Source organism: Geotrypetes seraphini, chromosome 15 (genome assembly GCF_902459505.1).
Source record: "Geotrypetes seraphini chromosome 15, aGeoSer1.1, whole genome shotgun sequence".
In the NCBI taxonomy this organism is placed as follows: domain Eukaryota; kingdom Metazoa; phylum Chordata; class Amphibia; order Gymnophiona; family Dermophiidae; genus Geotrypetes; species Geotrypetes seraphini.
This window is the reverse complement of record NC_047098.1, coordinates 6,962,337-6,989,255: the sequence shown is the minus strand read 5'-3', so window position 1 is coordinate 6,989,255 and position 26,919 is coordinate 6,962,337. Positions and strand designations below refer to the sequence as shown.

Below are 26,919 nucleotides of genomic sequence, written 5' to 3'. Positions count from 1 at the left end.
CAGTCAGGCCTTTTTTTTTTTTTGGGGGGGGGGGGAAGGAAGATCAGGTACATTTCAGGCCAGTACCTGGAAGTTTCTTTCATTAAAAAACACAAAAGTGATGCCTAGGAAGAGAGGTTACTGGACTCTTGAGGAACGTCCTTTAGTCAAAGCCCTTCCTATATTCATTACTCAATGAGAAGAACTGTTGAATGTAAGACCCTGGTCAAAAACCTTCTGCACAGACTCTATACCCTAATCACACTCCAGCTAGGAGGTAAACTATGCAGCCTGGTTCCTGGCCAACTCCCAGTTTTGGTCCTGTCTAAAGCCTACATCCTCTCAGAATATATTACTATATTTGCAAGTATCTTGATCAAGATCTCTACAATTTGGGTTCTTCTCAAGTCCTCCTATCCTATGGATGTCTTCTTCACCCAATGTTGTCACTAAGTGCATGATGGGTACTCATTATACTAAAGAGTCATTATATTAGAAGAGGAATAATATGAGCTTGTGCAGTGAAGCGGTATGGTCAGTCGTCCCTCTCTTCCTCATGGCGAGCAGAGGCGGGCACCTCTTCCTCCTGGTGCTGAAAGTAGTGATGGGCACTGTTGCCCTCTCCTGGTGCCAGTGTCTCATCTGTGTTCAAGTAGACGTTGAACAATGCGCCATCATGACTGGACTCTTTCCCGCATGCCTGGCAGCTGCAACGTACAATCTTCTCCACCAGTTTATCCACCCGGGGTACTTCCTCATTGCCCGGGCACTCAAGGGTCACCTGAAGAGAGAAGAGAGGTTGTGAAGATGAAAACAGTGATGGAATTCAAGATAAGCACGTAAACTTAGTCGAGCCTTAATTCGTTTGTATTCTTGCTAGATGTAAACCGAGTCAAACTCGTAATTCTAGGAGATGACTCGGTTTAGAAGTCTAAGATTTAGATTACATTAGGAACACTATATAGGAAAAGGATGGAATCCAATTACAGCTAAACTTAAATGATCTCATAGTTGGAATGAGCTTTGATGGCAGCTTTAGAGGTTGGAAAGTAAGTTGAATGCTGGGCTGGGTCCCATAAATGGCAAAAAAATGCATTAGGATCAAGGCTGGAGTAGGATTAGGGTTAGGGTTAGCAACTCCATTAGTTGGGAAGCAGGACCAGTGTCGGGTAGACGTCTACAGTCTGTGCCCCACAATTGGCACAGACAGATATTAAGCATGAAAAGTAGAACCTGTGGCAGAATGCCAGATTTAACTCTGGCCACCTTGTTGGGCAGACTGGATGGACCATTCAGACAGGTCGTTATCTACCAACATTTACTAGGTTCATAGGCATCGGAACGACGGAGGCCCCAGGGGCCGTGGCCTCCCCAAAAATCGGTGGTCGCCGAGTGGTGCCCGCCCTCCCACCCGTTTCCCAACGTTGTAATTTAAGCCTTTGGTGCGGTCCCCCTCCTCCCCTCCTCCCCCGCTCCACACGCTCCCCTTTCCTTCCACCATATCTGTTTAGCTTCCCCGGCACAAGCAGCACCTCTAACTTGCTGCCAGTGTCAGCTCTCCCTCTGACATCACGTCCTAGTCACAGGACCCGGAAGTAATATTATAGGGGGAGTGTCGAACACGGATCGAGCAGCAGGTTGGCGCTGCTGCTTGCGCCAACAAGAGTTAGAACTATGGTGGTGGGGAATTGAAGGCACGTGGCGGGGCGGAGAGGTGCTGGCGCCCCCACCAAGAGGGCGCCCGAAGGCAGTCCACCCCCACCACCTTACTACACCACTGCATTGAGATATTTCCTGTTTTGTATTTAGTTAAAGGAGTACGATATAGATTGTTGCTAAAAAGAATAGTCTTCCCTCTAAGAAGTGTAAGAATTAAAGGGGCAGCTCCTGGTCCTGAATCCTAACAGCAGCCACCAAGACGTTTCTCCAGGGATGGTTGAATGATAAGGAGGCAACAGGCTGGATATCAAGCGACTCACGTTTTTCAAAATGGCCTCCTAACAAGACAATGGCAGATGCAATTACTTACAATGTCCCACATGGACTGAACAGGCATGCAGGAATCACAGTGCACCAGCGACTCTGTGGACTGAGGAAATGTATTAGGAACACTGTAGCTGAAACACTGTCCCAAACAGGCCCTAAGGGAAGAGACAGAAGCACATAGGAAAATGTCCTCATTAGACAGAACCACAGCAGTACAGAAAAACACCAGTGCTTAGTTACCAATATGGCTTCAGGAAAAAAGAGGATGGATTGAGACATGCGGGTTTTATTTCCATTAAAAGCTATGCTGGGAAGAGCTTTAGTGAGCAATCTTCACCAAAGACTTTCACTGAAACCTCTTCAGGTTTTTTTTACTAAAAAGCAGGGACTCCTCAGAATGGCCAAGCACTGTTGAACTCACTGAATTAAGTTGGCACTTCTCTGAGGCTCCCCTTCAGTTAACCCTTACTTCTGTAATCTTAGAGTTATCAGTCATACTCTGTAGTTTTTTTTTAACTTTCTTTAATAACTTAAAGTAAAGAATAAACACTCACAATTTGATAATTTCGAGGTAGTCCAACTTTGTGTACAGAATCCTCTCACTGTACCAGCACATCCTATGCAAGGGGAAGCTGGGAGTGTGTCCAAACACCTTGTGGGATATAACACTGTGCTCCAGACTTAGATACTGAACCTAAGCTGTATTAGGCTAATGGAAATAAAGGGCAAAAACCAGGTGAGATGCTGATGCAAGACCTGGGTTTTCAGGCAGCCATGCGGTCTTACAAGATGGATACTGTTCTCTCCCAGAGGCTAAAGAAGGGTGGGCTTAAGCTCTCAGGTTGCAGCTTGGCTCTCTGGAAGAAGCAAAGCTTTCTGGGGATTTAAGGCCACAGAGCACACTTTGTTTTGAGAAAATGCCCACATAAAATGGGGCAGAACAAAAGCAATGGAAGTAAGTAGGACACATCAAGACATTTGGGCCAGATTCTATAAACGGCTCCATTGTTGGCATCTGCCTAAACAATGGTCACTGAATGCGTGTTAGAGAATGACACGGTGACAAAATTCATCACCGTTCCCGTCCCCGCGGGAAATAATCCCATGTCATTTTCTAGTGTCTATTTCAACATCATTCCTTCTACACCAGCATTCTTCAAAGCAAAGCTTGCGGGTCAGTGGTTGTGGCCATTCATACTCTGATTCTTATGGGAGCCAAGGATAATGAAGCCATTGTGACATCACTGATGAGGTTGGCTCTTAGGCATTGGTGGAATGAGGCATTATGACATCACAATCTCAGCTCTGGAATGTTGCTACTCAACCTCGGTCCTTCTACACCAGCATTCTTCAAAGCAAAGCTTGCGGGTCAGTGGTGGTTGTGGCCATTCATACTCTGATTCTTATGGGAGCCAAGGATAATGAAGCCATTGTGACATCACTGATGAGGTTGGCTCTTAGGCATTGGTGGAATTTTGCATTGTGACATCACAGTATCAGCTCTGGTTATTAGAGGCTGAAACTTTTCACACTATTTATGGATTCAGTTTTCTATACTGTTCTCCCAAGGGAGCTCAGAACTGTTTACATAAATGTATTCAGTCTGTCCTGGTGGGCTCACAATCCGTCTATTGTATCTGGGGCAATGAGGGGATTAAGTGACTTGCCCAGGCTCACAAGAAGCAGTGTGGGTGCCAAGGCTGTAGCTTGAACCACTGCACCCCATCTGGGTTTTACTTCCATTGAAAGCACTGGAGGTCAAACTCCGATGTCTTAAAACTTATCGGTTTGAAATCAAAACCCATCTATTCAAAAAAATGTATACAGATGTCATAACTCCAACCTGGATTCCCCTCAGTGTGACTCCCCCATCCTCCCTTCTTCACCAGTTACCCTCCCCCTCAAAGCCCAAGCTTGTCAACTGCTTCCCTAACTGCATATATACTGAAACTGCACTATATCCTATCTGTACAGCATCCCGAATTGTATATCCACTGGAATAGCCCAATCCTCCTTGCCGTATCCCGTTTCCTATACTATACTACATCATTCTTCTTATAACTCCTCTGGAAAAGTCCTGATTCCATATAGTTCGTCCAGAGTTCTCAGATCAGCTTCACAATCTACTTTAACCCTTTCAGGACCATAAGGATCGTAGGCCAATTTTTGTGGTTTTGACGACATTTTTATGGTAAAAAGGGCTTGCAGATGCCAAAAAATTGATTTTTTTTTGTGAAATATCATTATTTTTATTTAAAAAAAATCACACTTCTGGCTTATGGACAGTGTGGCAAGTGAATCTTCTCGCCAATCTGGCAACGACGCTAATGAATGAATGTCGGAACCAGTTTGTTTACATAAAGGCAGTATCATATGGAATCCGTACATATCAAATTTAGAACTGTAGACTATCCCAATCAAAATTTATAGGATTTTAAAGTTATGGGACAAATATGTCCCATGGTCCTGAAAGGGTTAAATGTTCCCTCTTTAAAAGTTATCGGAACCCGCCGTGCTTCAATTTTCTCCGTTACTGCACCTATGTTATGGAACTCTCTCCCTTTGTACTTAAGATTAGAACAAGATTTGCAAATATTTAAAAAGAACTTAAAGTGTCTTCTTTTTAAAGAAGCCTTTGATTGACAGTTTACTTATACAATATTATCAGTTAATTTCCTTTCCCTTAAATATTGACTATAAACACTCATTCTTATGACCTTTCTTGATCTCTTACTTTTCCCCCTTATTTCCCTAATTTGTTTCCCTTTTATGTACCTTTTTAACAAATATTGTATTTCTTCCCCGCTTTCCCATTGTTTCCAGTTTTCTTCTTGTCTAAAGGATGTAACCCTTGTTCGTTTAGTAGAATATTATGTATAAGTGAGTCCATTTTAAACTCTGTTTTATTTTATGTAAAACGCTTTGAAATTGGAAAAGCGTTTAATCAAACAATTTAATAAACTTGAAACTTGAAACTTTGTAATTATCCTGGAAATGTCCAAATGTCTCTTTTGTAATCCGCCCAGAACTGCAAGGTTGAGGCAGAATAGAAACCAGTAATGTAATGTAATGTAAATATGTGACTTAATTGCCATTTTGTGTTTTCTGAGAAATTTTGATATGCTTATGTAAGTAGTTCACTGTCTGTACAGTTCCTTCTTGCTGTAAATCACCTTGAACTTAATGGTTTGGCGGTATATAAGAGTAAAAATTATTCTTATTATTAATCCGTCCTCCTTTTTCTGGAGCCATATGGTAACTCTATTTTTGTGGCTAGTCAGATTTTAAGGTACTGTCAAATTATCCCTTCTCAGTCTCTTTAACTCTCAGAGAATTTTAACTTAAAGAATTTTTTAGCAATTAGGCCAAACAGTCATCGCACTGCGCTGAGACGCTCTCGTTTGTTTGTCTTTACCCTTGACCAGTGGAGGATGTTTGGTACCTGTTCTGGATGGATTTGGACTCGCACCCATTGTGCCCCACAATCTGGGTAATGTTTTTGGCTTCGCACCAGGCGCTCTTGTCTGGGAAAAGGGCCAGCTTGTTGATGGGGGGCGGTGCTGCCAGGGCCAGCGCGGGGATAAGGAGCCAGATCATCACGGACTGCGCCATAAACGTCCTGAAACGAAACCAAAACCAGAACACAATTACAGTTAGGCTTTCATCTGCATTGTTTGACGACCTACTTGCGATGCAAGAAAGCAAAACTCGACCACTCCATCTCCAACCTGCTGACCACAATGTACGACCTCAAAACATTTCGAAAAGAAATCAAAACCCTGCTATTTAAAAAAATCTATCTGGTCACCTTAACTCCACCCATCTTCCCTCCCCTCCCTGATAAAACCCCTCTCAATTCCACCGTTCCTCTGGTATTCTTTTCCACTCCAAAATATCAACCAAGAATACAGTACCCTAAAATGTAATGCTCCTGGAAATGTCCAGCTATCTTATTTGTTACCTTATCTGTTATTTTATTTGTAATATTGCCTAGAAATGTCCAGTTGTCTTACTTGTTAACTAATTTGCAATATCTCCTGGAAATATCCAGCTACCTCATCTCATTTGTTATCCAAAATTGTAACTTTCCTGGAAATGTCCAGTTAGCTCTTTTGTAATCCGCCTAGAACTGCAAGGTACAGGCGGAATAGAAGTCACTAATGTAATTGTGCGTGTGCAAAGCATGGAGATGAAGACACACACATGTAGCAAGCAAGGTACAATAGGTTACCAAAGCAGTAAATTAATCTACGCAGTGTCGGGGCAATTCTATAGGCGAACACAAAAGGAAAAAAAGGGGAGGACCTGTATTCCATAAACAAACCAGTAGGCCAGTGTAATGTGAACGTACCCTGTTCATATGCCTTAGTCCTAGGGCAATACAATGTGGATGTACCCTATGGAAATGTAATGTGGATACAGTACTCCACTGAAATTCACAGTGGTTCTGTTCCAGGAACTCCCGCAAATTTTGAAAAACCACAAATGCGGTTCTGCATCTGTCAAAAGGCAGGAGAGGGCAGCTGGGGCGCCAGCGGGTGCAGAAAATCATTCACGGTATGCTCCGACCACCTCTTCCTGTTCCTAAAGTCAGGCTGCACCAATCAGGAGCTGCTTTGACACGCAGCTCCTGATTGGTGTAGTCTGACTTGAGTATAGGAAGAGGCAGTCGGAGCATATCGCGAATTACTGAGTCCGCGAACCGCGAATTCGCGGGGGAACACTGTATACCCCTATTCGTATGCCTTGAAACTCTGTGAATGTATCGCTGCAACCCGTTCTGGGCTCCTGGGAAGGATGGGCTGGTAAACGAAATAAATAAAACAAAAAAAGTGGAATAATAGTCTCCGGATGCAGCAGGAACAATCGGACATTAAAAAGTTTGTTAAAAATTAAATATCCAAATATAAAAGCATAGAAAATCATCAAGGTTAACAAAACGCAAAATCACTATCACAAACCACTAATTGCTCATAAATGGTAACTTATACCAGACCCTACACGGTCCGTGTTTCGGCGGAACTTTGCCTTCATCAGGTCCCAATGAATGGAAAAATGCTGCAAACGAGCAATTAGGTTGGAATGTTAGTCGAAACTCTTACGGCAGAGATTAGCCATAAGAAACCAGTTGGCAAGAGCACCTAAATACCATAACACCGAACTGTAAGGGCAGGCCTCTGTGGATTGTTCAGGGTCCGTTCCCACTGTTTTTCTTGTCTGACATCCCAGGTATCCACTTCTGATTCCTCCGAGTGAAACAGAGGCTAGAGCAAACCTGTCCTGGGGGACCCCCAGCCAGTCAGGTTTTCAAGATATCCCTAATGAATATGCATGATAGAGATTTGCATACCTGTCACTTCCATTATATGCAAATCTCTCTCATGCATATTCATTAGGGATATCTTGAAAACCTGACTGGCTGGGGGTCCCCCAGGACAGGTTTGGGAATCACTGGGCTAGAGTGTTATTTCAATTTGGATGCATTTGTTTTAAAGTTTTATTTGGTTTAGCGTCAGCTTCTCTTGTTTCTCATTTTAGGTTTTTTTTATTTCTAAGAAAAATATCCGTAGATCTGGTTGGTTTTTATTTTCCTTCAGCAAATGCATGTCGTTACAAAAAATTTTTGGATAGGGCCTTCGCATTCCAAGCAGGATTAATGAATTCATGTTTGAATCTTCTCGTTTCTCCATTTCTTACTTACTATCAATTTCAAAAAGATCTTAAAACCCACTTATTTAAACAATCTAATATACATTATTGATTTTTATATTATCATGTATTTATAATGTACTTTTAATCTTTTTATCTATACTTATTTTAGTTTAAATTGTGTTTTTTTATTCATTAGTTTTAATGCTTGTATTAGTTACTTAGAATTTTATTATGTATGATATTATTAATATATTGTATGCTGAGTACCTATTGTGTAAACCGCTATGAACTGATGTTTAGACGGTATATATAAATAAATTATGATTATATTATTATTATCTCCTGTCCTTCCAAGATCTACCAATGGGGTTTAGATTCACCCTACCCCACCCCCAAATTTACAGACCACTGACTTAAGCTAAAAACTTAAGGACTCCTTTTACAAAGGTGTGCTACGGCCTTAACGCGCGGAATAGTGCGCTAAAATGCCACACACGCTAGCCGCTACCACCTCCTCTTGAGCAGGTGGTAGTTTTTCGGGTAGCGCACGCTAATCCGGTGCATGCGCTAAAAACGTTAGTGCATCTTTGTATAAGGAGCCCTAAGTCTTCTGAATTTTCCACATGGACCACTAGATGGCAATGTTGTTTCTTTTCTCCCCCAAACTGCTGCACCTTACAGCCAGATTTACGTACCAAGCACTTATTAAAACAGGAACCGCATAATCTGTTTCTGATGCGAGTGACCAGTACAACCACGAGCCTTTTCCCACTAACCAAAGGTACATGCTTTAGACAAGCACAGCATCCGACAGGAACCAAGGAGTGGCGCATATCTAGGGTTACCATATGGCTCTGGAAAAAGGAGGACGGATCGAGACCATCCAGATTTCACTTCCATTGCTTGCCTTTTTCCGAAGCCATATGGTAATCCTAATTGTGCCGACGAACGTGGCGTGTTCTCTTTGGGAATCCACTTCATTTAAATCAGAAGTCCTTAATCCAAAATGCAGCCAGCCAGTCAAGTTTTCAGGAGGATGGAGTGGCCTAGTGGTTAAAGCTACAGCCTCAGCGCCCTGCGGTTGTGGGTTCAAACCCCGCGCTGTTCCTTATGACCCTGGGCAGGTCGTTCAGTCCTCCATTACACCAGGTACATTAGATACATTGTGCGCTCCCCAGGACAGATAGGGAAAATGCTTGAAGTGCCTCTATGTGAACTATTTTGAGTGTGATTTGTAAGAAGTCCCAATCTGTTTCGCTGATGTCATAATGCCTGGCAGAAACCCAAAGAGTAGCAAATTTCCAGAGCTCATATTGTGACATCATAATGCCTCATTCCTCCAGTGCCTAAGAGACAACCTCATCAGTGATGTCACAATGGCTTGATTGTCCTAGACTTGGCTCACTTTTACTACATTTTGATTTCTAGAGTGGTGCAGTGGTTAGCGCTACAGCCTCAGCACCCTGAGGTTCTGGGTTCAAACCCCACACTGTCACCCTGGGCAAGTCACTTAATCCCCCCATTGCCCCCAGGTGCATTCGATAGATTGTGAGCCCACCAGGACAGACAGGGAAAAATGCTTGAGTACCTGAATCAATAAATAGTTTCAGCCTCTGATAACCAGAGCTGAGATTGTGACATCATAATGCCTCATTCCACCAATAAGAGCCAACCTCAGCAGTGATGTCACAATGGCTTGATTGTCCTAGACTTGGTTCACTTTTACTACATTTTGATTTCTAGAGTGGCGCAGTGGTTAAAGCTACAGCCTCAGCATCCTGGGGTTGTGGGTTCAAACCCACGCTGCTCCTTGAGACCTTGGGCAAGTCACTTAATCCCCCCATTGCCCCAGGCACATTAGATAGATTGTAAGTCCACCAGGACAGACAGAGGAAAATGCTCGAGTACCTGAATAAATTCATGTCAACCATTCTGAGCTCCCCTGGGAGAACAGCATAGAAAATTGAATCAATAAATAAGTTTCCCGAATTGTAAAATATTTTCACAGAATCATATCGCTCCAGGTATCTCATTCCATAAAACTGAACCTGCAACTGAAAAACGGGATTTTCTAGTATTGGCATCTTTCACTTCGTCCCTTTTTCATACATCTAATAACATGTAATTTTCCAAGCCTAACGTTCTTCCTCTCTCAGCTAATGATCTGATGCAGCGATTGCTCCGCAAATGAACATCTACCATCCAGAACCCAGGAAGCAGCTGCATGGAAAGCCCTGTGTTCCTTTTCCCCTAAACTTTTGCTCCGTGTACACACCCAACTGTGAACCTGCACATCCTGTACGCTAGAACCTATGGATAAAGTCCAGATATAGTCCCTCAGGCTCACCTTTCCATCTAGGATATCAAAATGCATTTAAGTTATAAAAATCCACAAAAATGCGCAATCCTGCCTAAAACCCCGCAAGCAGATCGCACGAGCTAGTTATGCCACATAAATAAGCAGGGAAGACGGCCTCTGAAGCACTGCTGCCAAAAATGCCTCCGTTACATCCATTCCAAGGTCCCTGCCTAGCCAGGAATTCGCCTTGGCTTCACTTCAAGGGATTTCTAGGCGAGATATCTCTGTATCTTTAGACAACCCTGAAACGAGTGGGATTCGGCTTAGAAGTTACATTCCAAGCAGTTTTCTTTCCATCCAGGGAGCAAGCAGTCACCTGGGGTACCGGCCAGGGATTTCAGCCCCATTAACACAGCTAAGGGCAAATGAAGCTTCCACGGAAGTAAAGATTTCAGGACTGGTAATCTGTTTAGGAAGATGAATATTTATTTTTATTTAAAAAATCTCCATACCGTTTTCTATCAAAACGGTTTACAACATGGTTACATGCATAAAAGGTTAAAACAAATCAGGACGAGGAGAAACAGACAGAATTAATTCTTACAACAGTAAGAATCAATATTCAAAGAAATGCATCAATAAATAGATGCTGCTGCTTGGAAGGGACCTCTTGGTGCACCAAGTCTGCGCTTATCTGTTGTGACAGGTCTTCGTCCAGCCCTGCTAGTAAGGTTACGTGGATACAGTTAGGGAGCAGTGGTTCAGACAGACCGATGAAGGAGGAGAATGTGGCACAGTGGTTAAAGCCACAGCCTCAGCCCGATTCAGGGAGAAAAAAAAAATTCAATTCGATTCAGCCTATTGAATCGATTTTTCGATTTGATTCGATTTTCCTGCCCAATTAGGTGTTTTTTTGCCAAACATCCTGGTGGATTTTATAGTCTCTTCACCCCCTTTGCCTTCTCCTAACCACACTGGTGCTGTGGTGGAAACCAAATAAACAAACAAAAAAGACTTTTCCTCTCTCTGTTAAATCCTAGCTCACGTTCGCGGTCTAACATCAGCTCTGGCAGGATACACGTTTCAAATCTGACACATTGCAATCACAAAACAGAAAATACAATTATTTTTTTTTCAACCTTTTTTGTCTGGTCATTATTCAAATCATAGCAGCCTGCTAGGATTGCTATAGCACTGGTGATCCTCTGCAGGCTGCTCTACTTGGCTGCCTCCCTCTCCCCCCCAAGAAAAAAGAAAAAATGACTTCTAGTTTAGCTACTGATTTGCAGTGCTAACATTTCCTAGGTACAAAAATATAACTTCCCCCCCCCCTCTGGTGCCCTATCACCCCCTTTATCTTCCTTACACTTAATCCTATAACCCTCCTTTGGAGGTCCTTTCTATCTTAATCCCTGTAAACCGTGCCGAGCTCTACGATTGTGGAGAAGATTTAGTTTAGTTTAGGTAAAGTCAGTGCTTCTAAAATCTAGATATCCCATCACACAAAGGCAAGAAATGGCAGCGCTTCAGCAGTCTGGTAAATTCTTCCTCACAAATTCTTTCTGACTCAGCTCATGTGAAACACACACAAACGAGCTCCACCTCAGAAACATGTCATGTTACAATTCATCCACAGGCCAGTACACTTCTAGACCTGAGCTACTAGAGGGAAAGCAAAGCAGAAAAATTCAAGAAACGGCCGAATAATTAGACAGACAGTACAGCAGCTTCTTATGTTCCAAATTAGGGAAAATAATACATCTCCCTTCCCTTCCCTACTCCTAGGACCAGGCCTAAGGGCCTCTTCTAGGCTCCCTTTTGCCATGATTAATCTTGCTCTAGTCTTATTCCAAAAGCCAATAGCAGAACACGCAAAGTGAAAGTGGAATGGTGCACATTGAAAAAGGACCAGAGGAATTTTACAGAAAGGAGAATGTTACCTGTCTAGGGGTCACATCCACATGCCCCCGAGGTTTGGAGAGGGGCTCCCTCCCTCCCTCCCTCCACCATCCTCTGACAACTCGTCATGTGTAGATTCCTGGGGGTGCCGGACTTCTAGGACCTCTTGTGGATTGAAGTGTAATGTGACTGGGATCGCTGGAAGGGTGCTAATGTACTTTTTAGCCAAACCTAGAGGTTGGATGAGGACAGGAGCGTAGCAAAGGGACCCGAGCAGCAGCCACCGGAAAGCAGGAACCAAAAAAAAACCCGTCACCCTTGTAAATGTGTGATACAATATCGTATGAAAAAATATGTTTTCTTTGATCCAAGCCAGCTGACAACATTCCTGTCTACAGCACCCCAGGTTTAAGGGGAAATATGAAGGCTATATTGATTATTTGTTATCCTGTCTCAGCCTAATGGGCCTGTTTTTCCTTTATATAGCAATTTAGTTTGTTAAATTTCTTTATTTCTCGCTATTTATACCTTGGATCCCAATTGTGGACTTGAGCTGAAGTTAAGCTGCATTACTTTTCCTATTTGATATTTTATAAGTTAATTTGAATACTTTTTATTGGCTTATCTTTCTGTACAAATGGATACTTGATTTGTACTTTGAAAATGATATATAGATAAAGTTATAAAAAAAAAAAACACTCCAACTAAATGGTGGGCATATCTCTGATACTTTGTAAAAGGCTCCATTCGATCCCTGAACCTCCACCACCAGTTCCTCCACGTTGCTCAGTGCAACAGTGGAGGGGGGGGGGGGAGAGGAATCCTGCACTCGTTTCCTGGGCCAATGTCGAGCCTGGCACATGAATTCCTACGGGCGGCTCTAAGGCAGGCTCGGTCCCTTGGTTAACGAAAAAATGAAACCAAAATGGAAACCCACAGCCGACACACTGCCGCACTTCCCAAATGACCCTCCCCCCTCGCCCCCTAAAGCTTTAGGAGAACTGAAGACACGGGGAGGAGGGTTGGGCCCCAAATCGGCCAGGCCAATTAAAAAAAAAGAAAAAAAGAATTGATTTGAATCGATTCACCCGAAGTGAATCGGTGAATCGATTCTAATCGGAAATCAGGCACCACTACTCAACACCCTGAAGTTGTGGGTTCAAAATGATGCTGCACCCTGTGCCCCTGGGCAAGTCACTTAATCCTCCCATTGCCCCAGGTACATTAGACAGAGTGTGAGCCCGCCAGGACAGACAGGGAAAAATGCTTCAGTACCCGAATAAATGAATGTAAACCATTCTGAGCTCACCCTGGGAGACTAATATAGAAAATTGAATAAATAAATAGTGTGAATAGTTTCAGCCTCTGATAACCAGAGTTGGTATTGTGATGTCATAATGCCTCATTCCACCAATGCCTAAGAGCAAACCTCATCAGTGATGTCACAATGGCTTGATTGTCCTTTACTTGGCTTACTTTTACTACATTTTGATTTCTAGAGTGGTGCAGTGGTTAAAGCTACAGCCTCAGCACCCTGAGGTTGTGGGTTCACACCCACGTTGCTCCTTGTGACCCTGGGCAAGTCACTTAATCCCCCCATTGCCTCAGGTACACTAGACAGATTGTGAGCCCACCGGGACAGACAGGGAAAAATGCTTGAGTACCTGAATAAATTCATTTCATGTAAACCATTCTAAGCACCCCTGGGAGAACAGAATTGAATAAATAGTGTGAAAAGCTTCAGCCTCTGATAATCAGAGCTGGTATTGTGACATCATAATGCCTCATTCCACCAATAAGGGCCAACCTCATCGGTGATGTCACAATGGCTTGATTGTCCTACACTCAGCTCACTTTTCCTACATTTTGATTTCTAGTGGTTAAAACTACAGCCTCAGCACCCTGAGGTTGTGGGTTCAAACCCACACTCCTCCTTGTGACCTTGTGTCACCTAACCCACACCCCCCACCCCCCCATTGCCCCAGGTACATTACATAGATTGTGAGCCCACCGGGACAGTCAGGAAAAAAATGTTTGAATACCTGAATAAATGAATGTAAACCATTCTGAGCTCCCCTGAATGAATAAATAAATAAAGCAAAATCCTTGTTTATCAGCTCAGTATCCACATCTGCCACTTTACATCATACCTCTCCAGTCACTGATTTTAGGGCACTGGGGACCAGGGAGTCACTTTCTCAAAATATAGTGAAACATTACTACAACGCTGGATGGTAAGTGGAATAAACTGAAACCTCAGACACCAAAAAGCCGATTCCAATAAGCCTGATGAGAGGAAAAGGATCTCAGAAAGCTAACATCAAGCAAATGGTCTGGAAAGTAAATTGATAGGGCCAGATATTGTAACAGGGATTTGCTTCCCAGTGGTAAGAAAGATCTTTCCGTCAGGGAAGCAATAGCTACATGTGTTTTAAGATCGAATGGACAGGACAACTTAGCAGCTAGTATAGTGAGAAAACACTGGGACATTGTTGGTTTAGCAGAGATGAATTTGCGGATTGCTTATTCTCAAGAGAAGAATTTGAAAGAGATGTTAAGTCCAGCGGACATCAGTAGCAAGAGTAGGCAAATCTCTCCTGCAGCAAATCCTGTAGATCAAAGGAGATATGTGGTCAGACATCATTTAAATTGTAGCTCAGAATACAGTAGATTATATATGTAATCCAGTGTCCATACTCTATGCCTTAGTACTCTCCTGCATGGATTACTGCAATGCGCTATTCAACAGTCTCATGGCAATGAACAGACAACGTCTCCAGGGTGTTAAGAACATAAGAAATGCCTGCACCGGATCAGACCTAGGGTCCATCTAGTCCGGTGATCCGTATCCCTCAATGTGTCCTGCCAGAAGACGTGCGTCCAATTTTCCCTTAAATCCTAGAATGGTAGTTTCCTCCACCATCTCTTTCGGGAGAGAGTTCCAGGCGTTCACCACTCGCTGTGTGGGGCAGAACTTTCTGACATTTGTCCTGGCCGTGTCCCCTCTCAGCTTCAGTCCATGACCTCTGGGTCACATTCGCCAATGTGAATAAAGCTATTTCTTGTTCTCCATCCTTTCCCCCTGCTGGTGAGTGAGCTTCCTCCATTTTGTCCATTTTGTGTTCAGCTGCATTCACTCACCCAACTACCGCATTTTAAGTCAAGGAAATTTTATTATCATGTCATAAAGTTATACAAAACAAGGCGCCTGAATGGTACAATATGAGACACAATAAGTGTGTTCAACAAATACCAAGGCCCAAGAGCCAGCTTCATCAGTGATATCACAGTGGCTAGATTGCCCCATACCAGGCTCACTTTTATTACATATAGCGGTAATTTTCGAGTTAGGCACCTAACCAAAGAAGACTATTAATCCATTAAGTTAGGCGCACTGATGCACATGCCTAGTTTTAGGCGGACTGTATAGAATGTGTCAGTAATTGATTAGTGCAGGAATGCCCATTCTCTGCCCTGACATGTCCCCTCAAAAAATATTTAGCATATAGTAAGCGCCTATACATTGTTTATTGAGAGCTTGAGCTTCTAATACTGCTGCTAATGGATGGGGAGTCACTTCAGAACGGTTTACATGAACTTCTCTAATGGCGTTAGGGTACATGAGTACAATTTATGAGCTCTTATAATGATGTTACGATACTCGAGCTTCAGTAATGGCGCTTCAATACACGAGCTACGATTTATGAGCTCTTATAATGATATTACAATACTCGAGCTTCAGTAATGGCGCTTCAATACACGAGCTACGATTTATGAGCTCTTATAATGATGTTACGATACTCGAGCTTCAGTAATGGCGCTTCAATACACGAGCTACGATTTATGAGCTCTTATAATGATGTTACGATACTCGAGCTTCAGTAATGGCGCTTCAATACACGAGCTACGATTTATGAGCTCTTATAATGATATTACAATACTCGAGCTTCAGTAATGGCGTTTCAATACACGAGCTACGATTTATGAGCTTTTATAATGATATTACAATACTCGAGCTTCAGTAATGGCGTTTCAATACACGAGCTACGATTTATGAGCTCTTATAATGATATTACAATACTCGAGCTTCAGTAATGGCGTTTCAATACACGAGCTACGATTTATGAGCTCTTATAATGATATTACGATACTCGAGCTTCAGTAATGGCGTTTCAATACACGAGCTACGATTTATGAGCTTTTATAATGATGTTACGATACTCGAGCTTCAGTAATGGCGCTTCAATACACGAGCTACGATTTGAGCTCTTATAATGATGTTACGATACTCGAGCTTCAGTAATGGCGCTTCAATACACGAGCTACGATTTATGAGCTCTTATAATGATGTTACGATACTCGAGCTTCAGAAATGGCGCTTCAATACACGAGCTACGATTTGTGAGCTCTTATAATGATGTTACGATACTCGAGCTTCAGTAATGGCGTTTCAATACACGAGCTACGATTTATGAGCTCTTATAATGATGTTACGATACTCGAGCTTCGGTAATGGCACTTCAATACACGAGCTACGATTTATGAGCTTTTATAATGATGTTACGATACTCGAGCTTCAGTAATGGCGCTTCAATACACGAGCTACGATTTATGAGCTCTTATAATGATGTTACGATACTCGAGCTTCAGTAATGGCGCTTCAATACACGAGCTACGATTTATGAGCTCTTATAATGATGTTACAATACTCGAGCTTCAGTAATGGCGTTTCAATACACGAGCTACGATTTATGAGCTCTTATAATGATGTTACGATACTCGAGCTTCAGTAATGGCGCTTCAATACACGAGCTACGATTTATGAGCTCTTATAATGATGTTACGATACTCGAGCTTCAGTAATGGCGTTTCAATACACGAGCTACGATTTATGAGCTTTTATAATGATGTTACGATACTCGAGCTTCAGTAATGGCGCTTCAATACACAAGCTACGATTTATGAGCTCTTATAATGATGTTATGATACTCGAGCTTCAGTAATGGCGCTTCAATACACGAGCTACGATTTATGAGCTCTTATAATGATATTACAATACTCGAGCTTCAGTAATGGTGCTTCAATACACGAGCTACGATTTATGAGCTCTTATAATGATGTTACGATACTCGAGCTTCAGTAATGGCGTTTCAATACACGAGCTACGATTTATGAGCTCTTATAATGATGTTACGATACTCGAGCTTCAGTAATGGCACTTCAATACACGAGCTATGATTTATGAGCTCTTATAATGATATTACAATACTCGAGCTTCAGTAATGGCGTTTCAATACACGAGCTACGATTTATGAGCTCTTATAATGATGTTACGATACTCGAGCTTCAGTAATGGCGCTTCAATACACAAGCTACGATTTATGAGCTCTTATAATGATGTTACGATACTCGAGCTTCAGTAATGGCGTTTCAATACACGAGCTACGATTTATGAGCTCTTATAATGATGTTACGATACTCGAGCTTCAGTAATGGCGCTTCAATACACGAGCTACGATTTATGAGCTCTTATAATGATGTTACGATACTCGAGCTTCAGTAATGGCGCTTCAATACACGAGCTACGATTTATGAGCTCTTATAATGATGTTACGATACTCGAGCTTCAGTAATGGCGCTTCAATACACGAGCTACGATTTATGAGCTCTTATAATGATATTACAATACTCGAGCTTCAGTAATGGCGTTTCAATACACGAGCTACGATTTATGAGCTCTTATAATGATGTTACAATACTCGAGCTTCAGTAATGGCGTTTCAATACACGAGCTACGATTTATGAGCTTTTATAATGGTATTACTATGACACATGAGCTTTAGTACAGAGTTACCCCCTCTTTTACTAACGCATAGCATGGGTTTTAGCGCCGGCAGTAACTGCTCAGACGCTCATAGAATTCCTATGAGCGTCAGAAAAGTTACCGCCACCACCGGCGCCAAAACCCAAGCTACACGTTACTAAAAGAAGGGGTTAGTTAGGTTGTTTCTGTGATGGTTCTCCATACTTGAGCTTCAGAAGTGATCTATTGTTGGTTTTGGTGCTTTTGGGCATCGTGGTGTGGTACCTTTGCATATCCTATATGAGTGTACAGTATTTGCACACTATGTGCATTTTGGATTCAAAAAATACCATGTGACACTGTAGCTCATCTTGGGGAGTTCATTTTTCACTGCATTAGGTATACATTAGAGCCTAAGGCAGCTGACTAAAAGGACCTCAAAATCCCTTAATTTATGTGCACATATTTTTAATATTAATTCTTTTAAACATATACACCGCTTGGATATTTGATAGGCGGTATATGAAATTTTTAATAAAAACTTGAAAATTGCTAACATTTGCATCAGCTCTGGAGCTGGTGGTAGTTTGTAGATTTCAGCGTAGTTTTCCCACCTGCACTAGTGTTTTATAAATTCAATTACGCGTGCGCTTGACCTTATATAACGGATGTAGAATAGATGCGTGAAAATGAATGCCAACTAGGCTTGACTTTATAAGATGATTCCGCCAGTTACAAGTTAGATTTTAAAAATAAACATTGTTAATTTGTAGAGGGTGAAAAAGCTAAGAATTAGAGGTTTATAATTCTTTGCCCAAAGATGAAGTAATCCGAAAAAAAAAAAATTATTTATTTCTGTTCCTGGCAGTTCAGTTCCAGCGGCGCTGAACCTCAAATGATGTGAAACTTTTCATGACCACAGAAAAGAATTTTCGTCCACATAAAACAAACCCCTAATTAAAACCTGCAACGTAGCCCTGCTTTGTATTTCTAAAACTTTTTTTTAAACTCCAAAAATTAAAGTGTAGACAGGAGGAAGCGGTTGGGCCGTTTCACACCTAAGTGCTTTGGCTTACTGATTATCTCCAAACAACATTTCAAAATGTCATTTCAGACTTCTGCTAATAAAGAGCTCACAAGCACATGAAGGCTGCTCTAATTATTTGAGCTTAATCTTCTTAGATTAGGTTGTGGTTTGAAATATCCCAGAACAAAGCTGAGGTTCTGATGCCTCACACGGGTAAAGCATTAATTCCCAGACATTTCAGGAGGCTGAGGAAGGAGGGGGGGGGGGGGAGATAAGAGGAGACTGGTTTTAATACCTGATAGAGCTCGGCAAGAAAAGGAAGAAAGAAAAAAAAAACCCCAAAGAAAGATGAGAGAAAAGAAGGCCTGGCCCCTCTATTCCGTGGCATTCAGAGATCCAAGAGGAAAAGATGCAAAATGCATTTTAGGACAGAGTCCAATATGTCCCAAGGCAACCCAAATACATTTTTCTCGTCGGGTGGAAAAACGTCTCCGAGACTTGCAGCGTGTACCCGACATGGAAAGTCTGTACAACAGAGGCCAGAAAGTAAAGGAACCGGGGGTGTGGGGGCAGCGAGAAGGAAAGAAAAACATTTCATATTTCTGTGTACCAAACACAAAGAAAATAAAAGCAGTTCACAGTACGTTTTCAGAGCTTCTCAAGAGACTGAAAAAATACTTGTACTTTTCTATGAGAAACCAAAAAAAAAAAAAAATTCAGCAGAAATTGCTTTAAAACCCTGCTGCCAATTGGATCTGTAATGTTGCTAGGGTAACCACCCCATAAGGACTGGATTTTATTTTTATATGTAGAAATACAGCATTATCATTTAAATATAAAAAAATATATAGAAATAATCAGATGAGACAGAAAACACTGAATTTATTTATACTCCTGTGTTCTAAAGGTTCTCTCCTAATTTGCTTCTATGGGGAATAAGATTACGGTAGTACCCAAGTTCCTAAAAGTGTTTAAAAAAAGGGGGAGCGGGGAGTCAGACTTCTAGATTAGATAGTCACAAACTAATTGAGTGTTGAAAAAAAAAAAAAGTTAATTTATTTATACGCCTGGAACAGACTGCCTGAGTCAGTGTATCAAGCTCCGTCCCTGGCGGCATTCAGATCCAGGCTAAAAGCCCACTTTTAACTCCTCACCCCAACTGGCTTGTAAAACAACCCGTGCCCGAGAAACTTCATGACCCCCCTACTTGTCTTGTTTGTCTGTTTGACTGTAAGCTCTACTGAGCAGGGACTGGCCTCTTTGACGTTTTAATGTATAGCGCTATAAAAATGATAAGTCATAGCACTAGTACTGTAAATTGAATCTATTCAATTGGCAGTGGCAGTTTCAGTTTTTGGTGCCAGTAAAGTTCCTCGAGTCCGGAGGGTACAAGAGAGAAGTGGGGAAGGAGAGCAACAGCTGCATTTTTCCACCTGGAAAAATCAAAAATCAGTAGGTCTGAATTTAGCATGAAGAGATTCTTAGTTAACATCTGTGACAAATAAAGAATAAAGGACAAATTGGAGGGCCACTTCCTTGCTCCTCTTCTGGGTTAGTGGCTTTGTAGGGGAAAGGATTGGGACTTCCATACTGCCTTTCTATAGTTACACGACTACGCTCAAGGGAGGATTAGGTCAGTGTTTCTCAACTCGGTTCTGGAGTCCCCCCTTGCCAGTCAGGTTTTCAAGATATCCACAATGAATATGCATGAAAGACATTTGCATATAATGGAGGCAGCAAATTCATTGTGGACATCCTGAAAACCTGACTGGCAAGGGGGGGGGGGGGGGGTGGAACTCCAGGACCGAGTTGAGAAACACTGGATTAGGTGACTTGCCCGGGGGGAGTTGATCCCACAAGCGGTTCTACCACTAGGCCACTCCTCACCTTTGTAAAGGGGGGGGGGAATAGAAGAAACCAGATGCAGGCTAGCTGGTCTGGGAGTGCTACTGACAGGTGCTCCAGGCCAAGAGCCAGGTATTTTTCTTATTGGAAAGGTGGAGGAGACCTACTTTCTTGCCTATCTGCACCAGCTTTTGCCCACTTGGGGGGGCTCCAGGCAAGTACTGGACATGAGCAGTTAATGGGAGGCAAGAATTTTTTTCTCTGCGTATTCCTTAAAAGGTAGTGGAATGGTTTTATGAAAACGGGCTGTGTTTTGGGGCGCTGAAAATGCTGCTACCTTTTCTGCCACTAGACAGGAACAAAGTTATCGAGGTGACGTGTAACTTTATCACATGTCCCATTTTATGCCTGGGGTTAACAGTAACATAACATGTCTTAACAATATGGATAATCCCCCCCCCCTTAATTAAAGAAATGTCTCTAGAAATCAAAATTACTGCTATATGTAATAAAAGTTAGCCAAGTATAGGGCAATCAAGGCATTGTGACATCACTGATGAGGTTGGCTCTTGGGCATTGGTGGAATGAGGCATTATGATGTCACAATTCCAGTTCTGGTTATCAGACACAGAAACTCTTCACACTGAGGGGAGAAGTTGTCAGTGTGGGATCCCATCAAGCCGAGTTATTTTGCCATTAATTTATGCTTTTTACCAAAGGTTTCATTTTATGAAGGAGACTGGGGTTAACAGACAACTCATCTTGATGGTAGCCCACATTAATAATCCCCGCCCCCCAAAAAAAAAGTAATTTATTTGCCATATGCTAGATTGCATAGTCACATAAGTTGAGTTCCTGGCGGCCATAAACCTGATGCTTCCCTTCTATCCTTAGGAGCCAACAGGAACCTCCCATAGACATTATTAATTTATACTCGTGCTTAAAAACTCATCAGTTTAAGATTATTTACAAAATGGTCTGATTGGCTTTTAGTGTATTAAGGTGGTCCACACCCGTGGGATTATGAAGTACTGAAGTTAGTCAACTGTTGGCCAAAGGCCTTAGAGATGGGACCATGCACATGAGGTTGAAAAGTCTGCGGACGAGTAGACTTAATGCTTAGTGCAGCCTGGGTTCGATTCCTACGGCAGCTTCTTGTGACTTTGGGCAATTGCTTAACCCTTCATTGCCCCAGGTGCAACATAAGAACATTTACAGGGACGGACCGAAGGTCCATCAAGCCCTGCTCCTGTTTTCAACAGTGGCCAACCCAGGTCCCAAGCATCTACACTTCTCCCTCCGAATTCGCGGGATTAATACCTGCAAATTTGATTATTCGTGATTTTTCCCTACTACATTTTAAAAGGTTGCCTGGCCCTCCCCAGACCTTACCTGGTGGTGTAACGATCTTCCTACACTCCTGCCCCGTGCAGAGCCGTCATAAAAAATGGCTGGAGTTTCCGTTGTGGTCTTTCAAATTTCTAGCTCCTGCCTAACCTACTTGCTGCCTCTCCACCCCCTCTCCTCACTCATTTACTGCCCTGTTTAATGAGCCTTAACTTTTCTGGAAGCCCTCTAACCAAAAAGGTCTCGGTGGGTGACCAACAAGGCCCATCCAGCCCCCTGTTAAGGTCGCCCACCGAGACTAGCTCTTGGGGGTCTAGACTACTGCTTCAGACTCTACCCAGTGGCAAATGACAGAACTACTGCAAGGTTAACCTAAGTGAACCAGTAGTCTTAACCCCTCTCAATTAACTTTCAAACACTTAAGAGCCCACCTCCCCCAAGATTTTGATCATTAAAAATAAAACACTCATGACACTCCTCCCAGAGCAATCCTTTAAAATAGAAACATAGAAGCATGACGGCCCATCCAGTCTGCCTAACCGCAGCATCCACTATCTCCTCCTCTTCCTATTGGCTAAGGCACTTTACACCTGCATTGTGAGGTCATAGAGCTTTATGGTTATAGAAACATTGTGACATAATGGCAGATAAAGGCCAAATGGCCCATCTAGTCTGCCCATCCGCAGTAACCATTATCTCTTTCTCTCTCCAAGAGATCCCAAGTGCCTATCCCAGGCCCTCTTGAATCCAGACACATAATTGAGCATCAGACATTTAAATATTAAACTACGTTTTGTATGTGATACGTCACGAGGTCAATTTCCAAAAGCCACTTACCTGAGTAAAGCAGCTCTTTAGAAAAATTAATGGTTTTGTGAAAACTGCCAAAATTCACAGACTAAATTCTGCTATAACTCAAATTCTTCTCATTACATACTGCTAATACTGTAAAGTTCAACATGGTTTACAGTTAAAAAAAATCAAGACAATAACATAACATTGTACTTATAGACCGCGTTACCAAAAAAGTTCTACGCGGTTTACAAAAGATTATACCATTAAAAATTACAATACCGTTTATAACATTGAACAAATCTCTTAAACAAGAGTCTTCAGGAAAGGCAAATACGGTATTCGAAGAGCCACAGTTTAGATTTCAATTATAATGAGAAAACTACCCATCAACCCTAATAGTTCTTTGAGCGCGAGTGGCTCTGTCTGGGCTCGTTTCGCTTTCACTCCAGTTGTTGTTTGTCTCCCACCCTCAACAAACATATAAGTTCTTGCCCTAGGCGACTACCCAATGCTGCCTATCGTAACTAACAAGCTGGTTCTGGCAAAATGTATGCTGGAAGTGTACATTTTGGAAGGCTAACAATTGCAAAACGGAGTGCCGTGCTCCGCTTCAAAGCTTTTCACGTGGCATTACTGGGCTGCCAGGGCATCCCCCTCCCTCCAAAACTAAACGGAACCATCCCCAGGTCAATCGATACTAAAGAAGAGAAACTCATTTTATTCCATTTAAATACATTCACTCGACACTCCAAATACCTGGGACCACACTATCAAACATTACACAAAAATGCCCCTGAAGTAGGAACTAGGAAACTCAGTGAAGTAAAAACTCGATCTCAGGGCAAAGACAAACTCTCCGTTTGTTCTACCTGCTTCCTGGAAATGTCTTAGCAAAAAGTCCTCTTGTGGAATTCAGGACATTCTCTTATTGGGTTCATTAAGGACTTTGGAGTCTCCCCCTCTCACGTCTCAGCTGTTTGGAGGAAATGATTCGTCTCCTTGGTGCCCTGACGGTAAGGCACTGCACGAGCACAATGATAAGCCACTGGATTCTGCTCCAGGTGCCCTAGTCAGCCCTTCTCTTTGTTTTCAAAACTGATCCAGGGGCTCCCAGCAGCCCCTCCAGGAACTCAACGCACGAGATGAAAGACTCTGAAAGAACTTGGACTTCAGCGAGACCAGCAAAGTACTTTCCACATTACAATTGATAGATCATTTACCCGAGTTTGTCCGCCAAGCCTCTCCCCTTCCCTTGTTTAAAAGCAGACTGAAAACCCACCTTTTTGATTTAGCCTTCAATCCATAACCCTACTCCTCTGCCCTCCAACCCAGCCAACTAATTAACCATTCCCCTTAACTGTATCCTTGACATCCTGTTTGTCTGTCTTGTCTGTTTAGATTGTAAGCTCTTTGGAACAGGGACTGTAGCACTATAGAAATAATTCATAGTAGTAGTGTGAAGAGTTTCAGTCTTTGGGAAGCAGAGCTGAGCTTGTGATGTCATAATGCCTCATTCCACCAATAAGAGCCAACCTCATCAGTGATGTCACAATGGCTCAATGGTCCTGTACTCCCTTCTGCCCTCCAACCCAGCCAGCAGATTAACCCTTCCCCTTAACTCAACCTGTTTGTCTGTCTTAGCTGTTTAGATTGTAAGCTCTTTGGAGCAGGGACTGTTTTCTTTGTGACTCTGTACAGCGCTGCGTGCGTCAGGTAGCGCTATAGAAATAATAGCAGTAGTTTATTTATTATTTGCTTTATACCAGGGATCTCAAAGTCCCTCCTTGAGGGCCGCAATCCAGTCGGGTTTTCAGGATTTCCCCAATGAATATGCATTGAAAGCAGTGCATGCACATAGATCTCATGCATGTTCATTGGGGAGATCCTGAAAACCCGACTGGATTGCGGCCCTCAAGGAGGGGCTTTGAGACCCCTGCTTTATACAAAGCAAAGCACAAGTAAGTAGTAGTATTTATTTCATATCACTGTACAAATGCTCTGGCCTTATCCCTTCTTCAGTCTGTTTATTAATGCACATATTCTGATGGCCCAGGTCTTTATCCCTGTGCCTACCAATTCTTGTTGAAAGTGGTTTCTCTTTTAACATGTTCCCTGTGCTTCTGACAAGCCTCTTTACCTGTTACCTACTTAACTCTCCAGAAGGTGAACCAAAGAAGGAAAGAAGTCAGGGGAACGTTGAGGAAGTCAGGATCAAATGGGCCTCGTCTTCATTCACAATCAGGCGTGGAAAGGACCACATTTCAGCCGCTCGATAAGGAAAATGAACCCCGGCGATATGTTAGACTTATGTTCATTTTCCTTCTGCACTGAAGGTCTGACGGGCCCTGTCCAGTCTCCACACCTTCCACGCGTTTGACTCTCCTGACTGTCCCACTTCCTTTCATCTATTTCGGTCCCTTTGTCCAGGCTTATCCAGTTCCTCCACATCTCTTTCTTCCCGTCTTCACTCTCGTAATATACTTTTAACCATTCTCCTCCTTATACTCTCTGCATCCCTAAATCCCCCTCTCTCTCTGTCTGCAAAGATCTGTTGCCAATAAGATGCATTTTTTTAAATCCAAACTGGGTTTACAATAATGTCTCGAAAGTCATTCTTTCCTCATTGTAAATCGTGCCTGTTGCCTCTCCTTGATTCCTGCCCGTCTCTTACCAAAAAGAATAAAGTTATCCCTTGCCTTTGGGAAATATATGATGCCCCCCCCCCTCCCAGATCTGTTGAATGGCGTGTCTACATTTGTCCATTATAAAGAGCTTGAAATATAAAGTAAAATCACATACGAGTTCAGTGCATTTGGGACATTATAAGAAGTTCAAGGAAATTTGGGATCCATTAACAAAATTTTGTAAGAATTGATTATTAGTTTTGCCCTTTGATTTTGCACATCCAGGATGAGGGGGAGGATATGTAATTAATGTATTATTTGATTGCAAGGTTGTTCATCTTGATCATTTGCATTATATTAAGTGTTTTTACACTTTTAGGGAGGGTGAGTTGGGAGGGGGAGGGGGCTATGTATTTCTTGTATCATTTGAAGGAATTGATTGTGTTATTTGATTGATAATATGTTGCACTTTGTGCTGGTTTTAAAAATGAATTAAGATTTAACAACAAAAAAAAAAGAGCTTCAAATATAAAGTACAATTAATCAAGAGAGGGTTGTTTATTTTAAAAGAATAACTTTTCATAAGCAGGCCCATAACTTTATCAAAAGGACTCTTTAAAGGGACAATTAGGAGTCAAAGGGCTCCTTTTAGGAAGGTGCGCTAGCGTTTTTAGCGCAGGCAGGAAATTACCGCCCCCTAGGCTTCTAGAACTAAGGCCAGCTCAATGCTGGTGCGTTAAAGCCCTAACGCGGCTTAGAAAAAGGAGCTCAAAATGTTTTCTTCAGCATGAAGGAAGACAGACTATGGCAAACACTTGGAAGACATTCAATAAAAAGAGCCCCTAATAAGATCAGTTTAACATTAAAAAAAAACAACCAAAAGTTGTTGCAAAGAGTTAACGAGCAGGAGCAAAAAAAAAAGTCCCACTTACCTTGGCACGGATTTTCCAGCTCAATCCCAAAAGGGTCTCACCAGGACCAGCCGAGGAACCGCGGTCCATGCACAACGTCCGCGCCCAACTGGATCTCCGTCCTCCGAGGAGAAGCCCCGGGACAGCAACGGTCTCCTGCAAATAGGATCAAGAGGGGCAGCAACAAAGCGCTGAGCATCAAATCCGCTCCCGGGTCGGGGAAAAGGGGTCTCGACGGAGCAGATTCACAAGCGAAGATCCATTTCAGTTACTCCCAGAGAGATCCGGACAAACAAAAAGCAGCCGGAAAATGACGATCGATCTCCAAAACTTCATTGCAGCCACGGAAAGTTTGGCGGGGGGGGGGGGGGGGGAGAAAAATCCCAAGTTTCAAATTCCAGAAACGTTTCTCCTCTGAGTCTGCTCAGAGCAGAAACAACCCCCCCTGTTTGAAAATGCAATATGTGAAAAGATGGCAGGGCAGGACGAGGATTGTCCCGAAAAGAAAGTCCTCAACCGTGGGGGGGAGCCGAAGTGGGAGCGTTTTGCGTTGTAATGGGATCCTCCTGCGTCGGTGCAGTTCTGCCCCGCGGTCTGAGCTGGGAGACGGAGCAACGAACAGTCCAGCAGCAGCAGCAGCGCGTCTGAGAAAGCCAAAACGGCAGAGGTTGTTGCTTTGGAGAAAAAATATACAGCAATTATCAGTCAGAGCAGGCAGTTTTGTAGTCAACTCATTACATTTGTAATCAGAA

At 42.7% G+C, this 26,919-nt stretch overlaps 1 protein-coding gene across 3 annotated transcripts; it reads right to left on the bottom strand.

Moving 5' to 3' along the window:
* On the bottom strand, nucleotides 1-26,919 carry NBL1 (NBL1, DAN family BMP antagonist). Of its 3 annotated transcripts, none has more exons than XM_033922674.1 (4): nucleotides 26,189-26,919; nucleotides 5,408-5,584; nucleotides 2,009-2,120; nucleotides 1-760 (listed from the first exon to the last, which is right to left on the bottom strand). In XM_033922674.1, exons 2-4 carry the CDS (start codon nucleotides 5,575-5,577, stop codon nucleotides 515-517), a joined length of 528 nt encoding a protein of 175 aa, XP_033778565.1. In that variant the 5' UTR covers nucleotides 5,578-5,584; nucleotides 26,189-26,919; the 3' UTR covers nucleotides 1-514. The 3 variants fall into 3 exon arrangements, with proteins under 3 accessions (XP_033778565.1, XP_033778567.1, XP_033778566.1); XM_033922676.1 differs by lacking the exon at nucleotides 26,189-26,919 and adding an exon at nucleotides 24,781-24,908; XM_033922675.1 differs by lacking the exon at nucleotides 26,189-26,919 and adding an exon at nucleotides 23,502-23,734.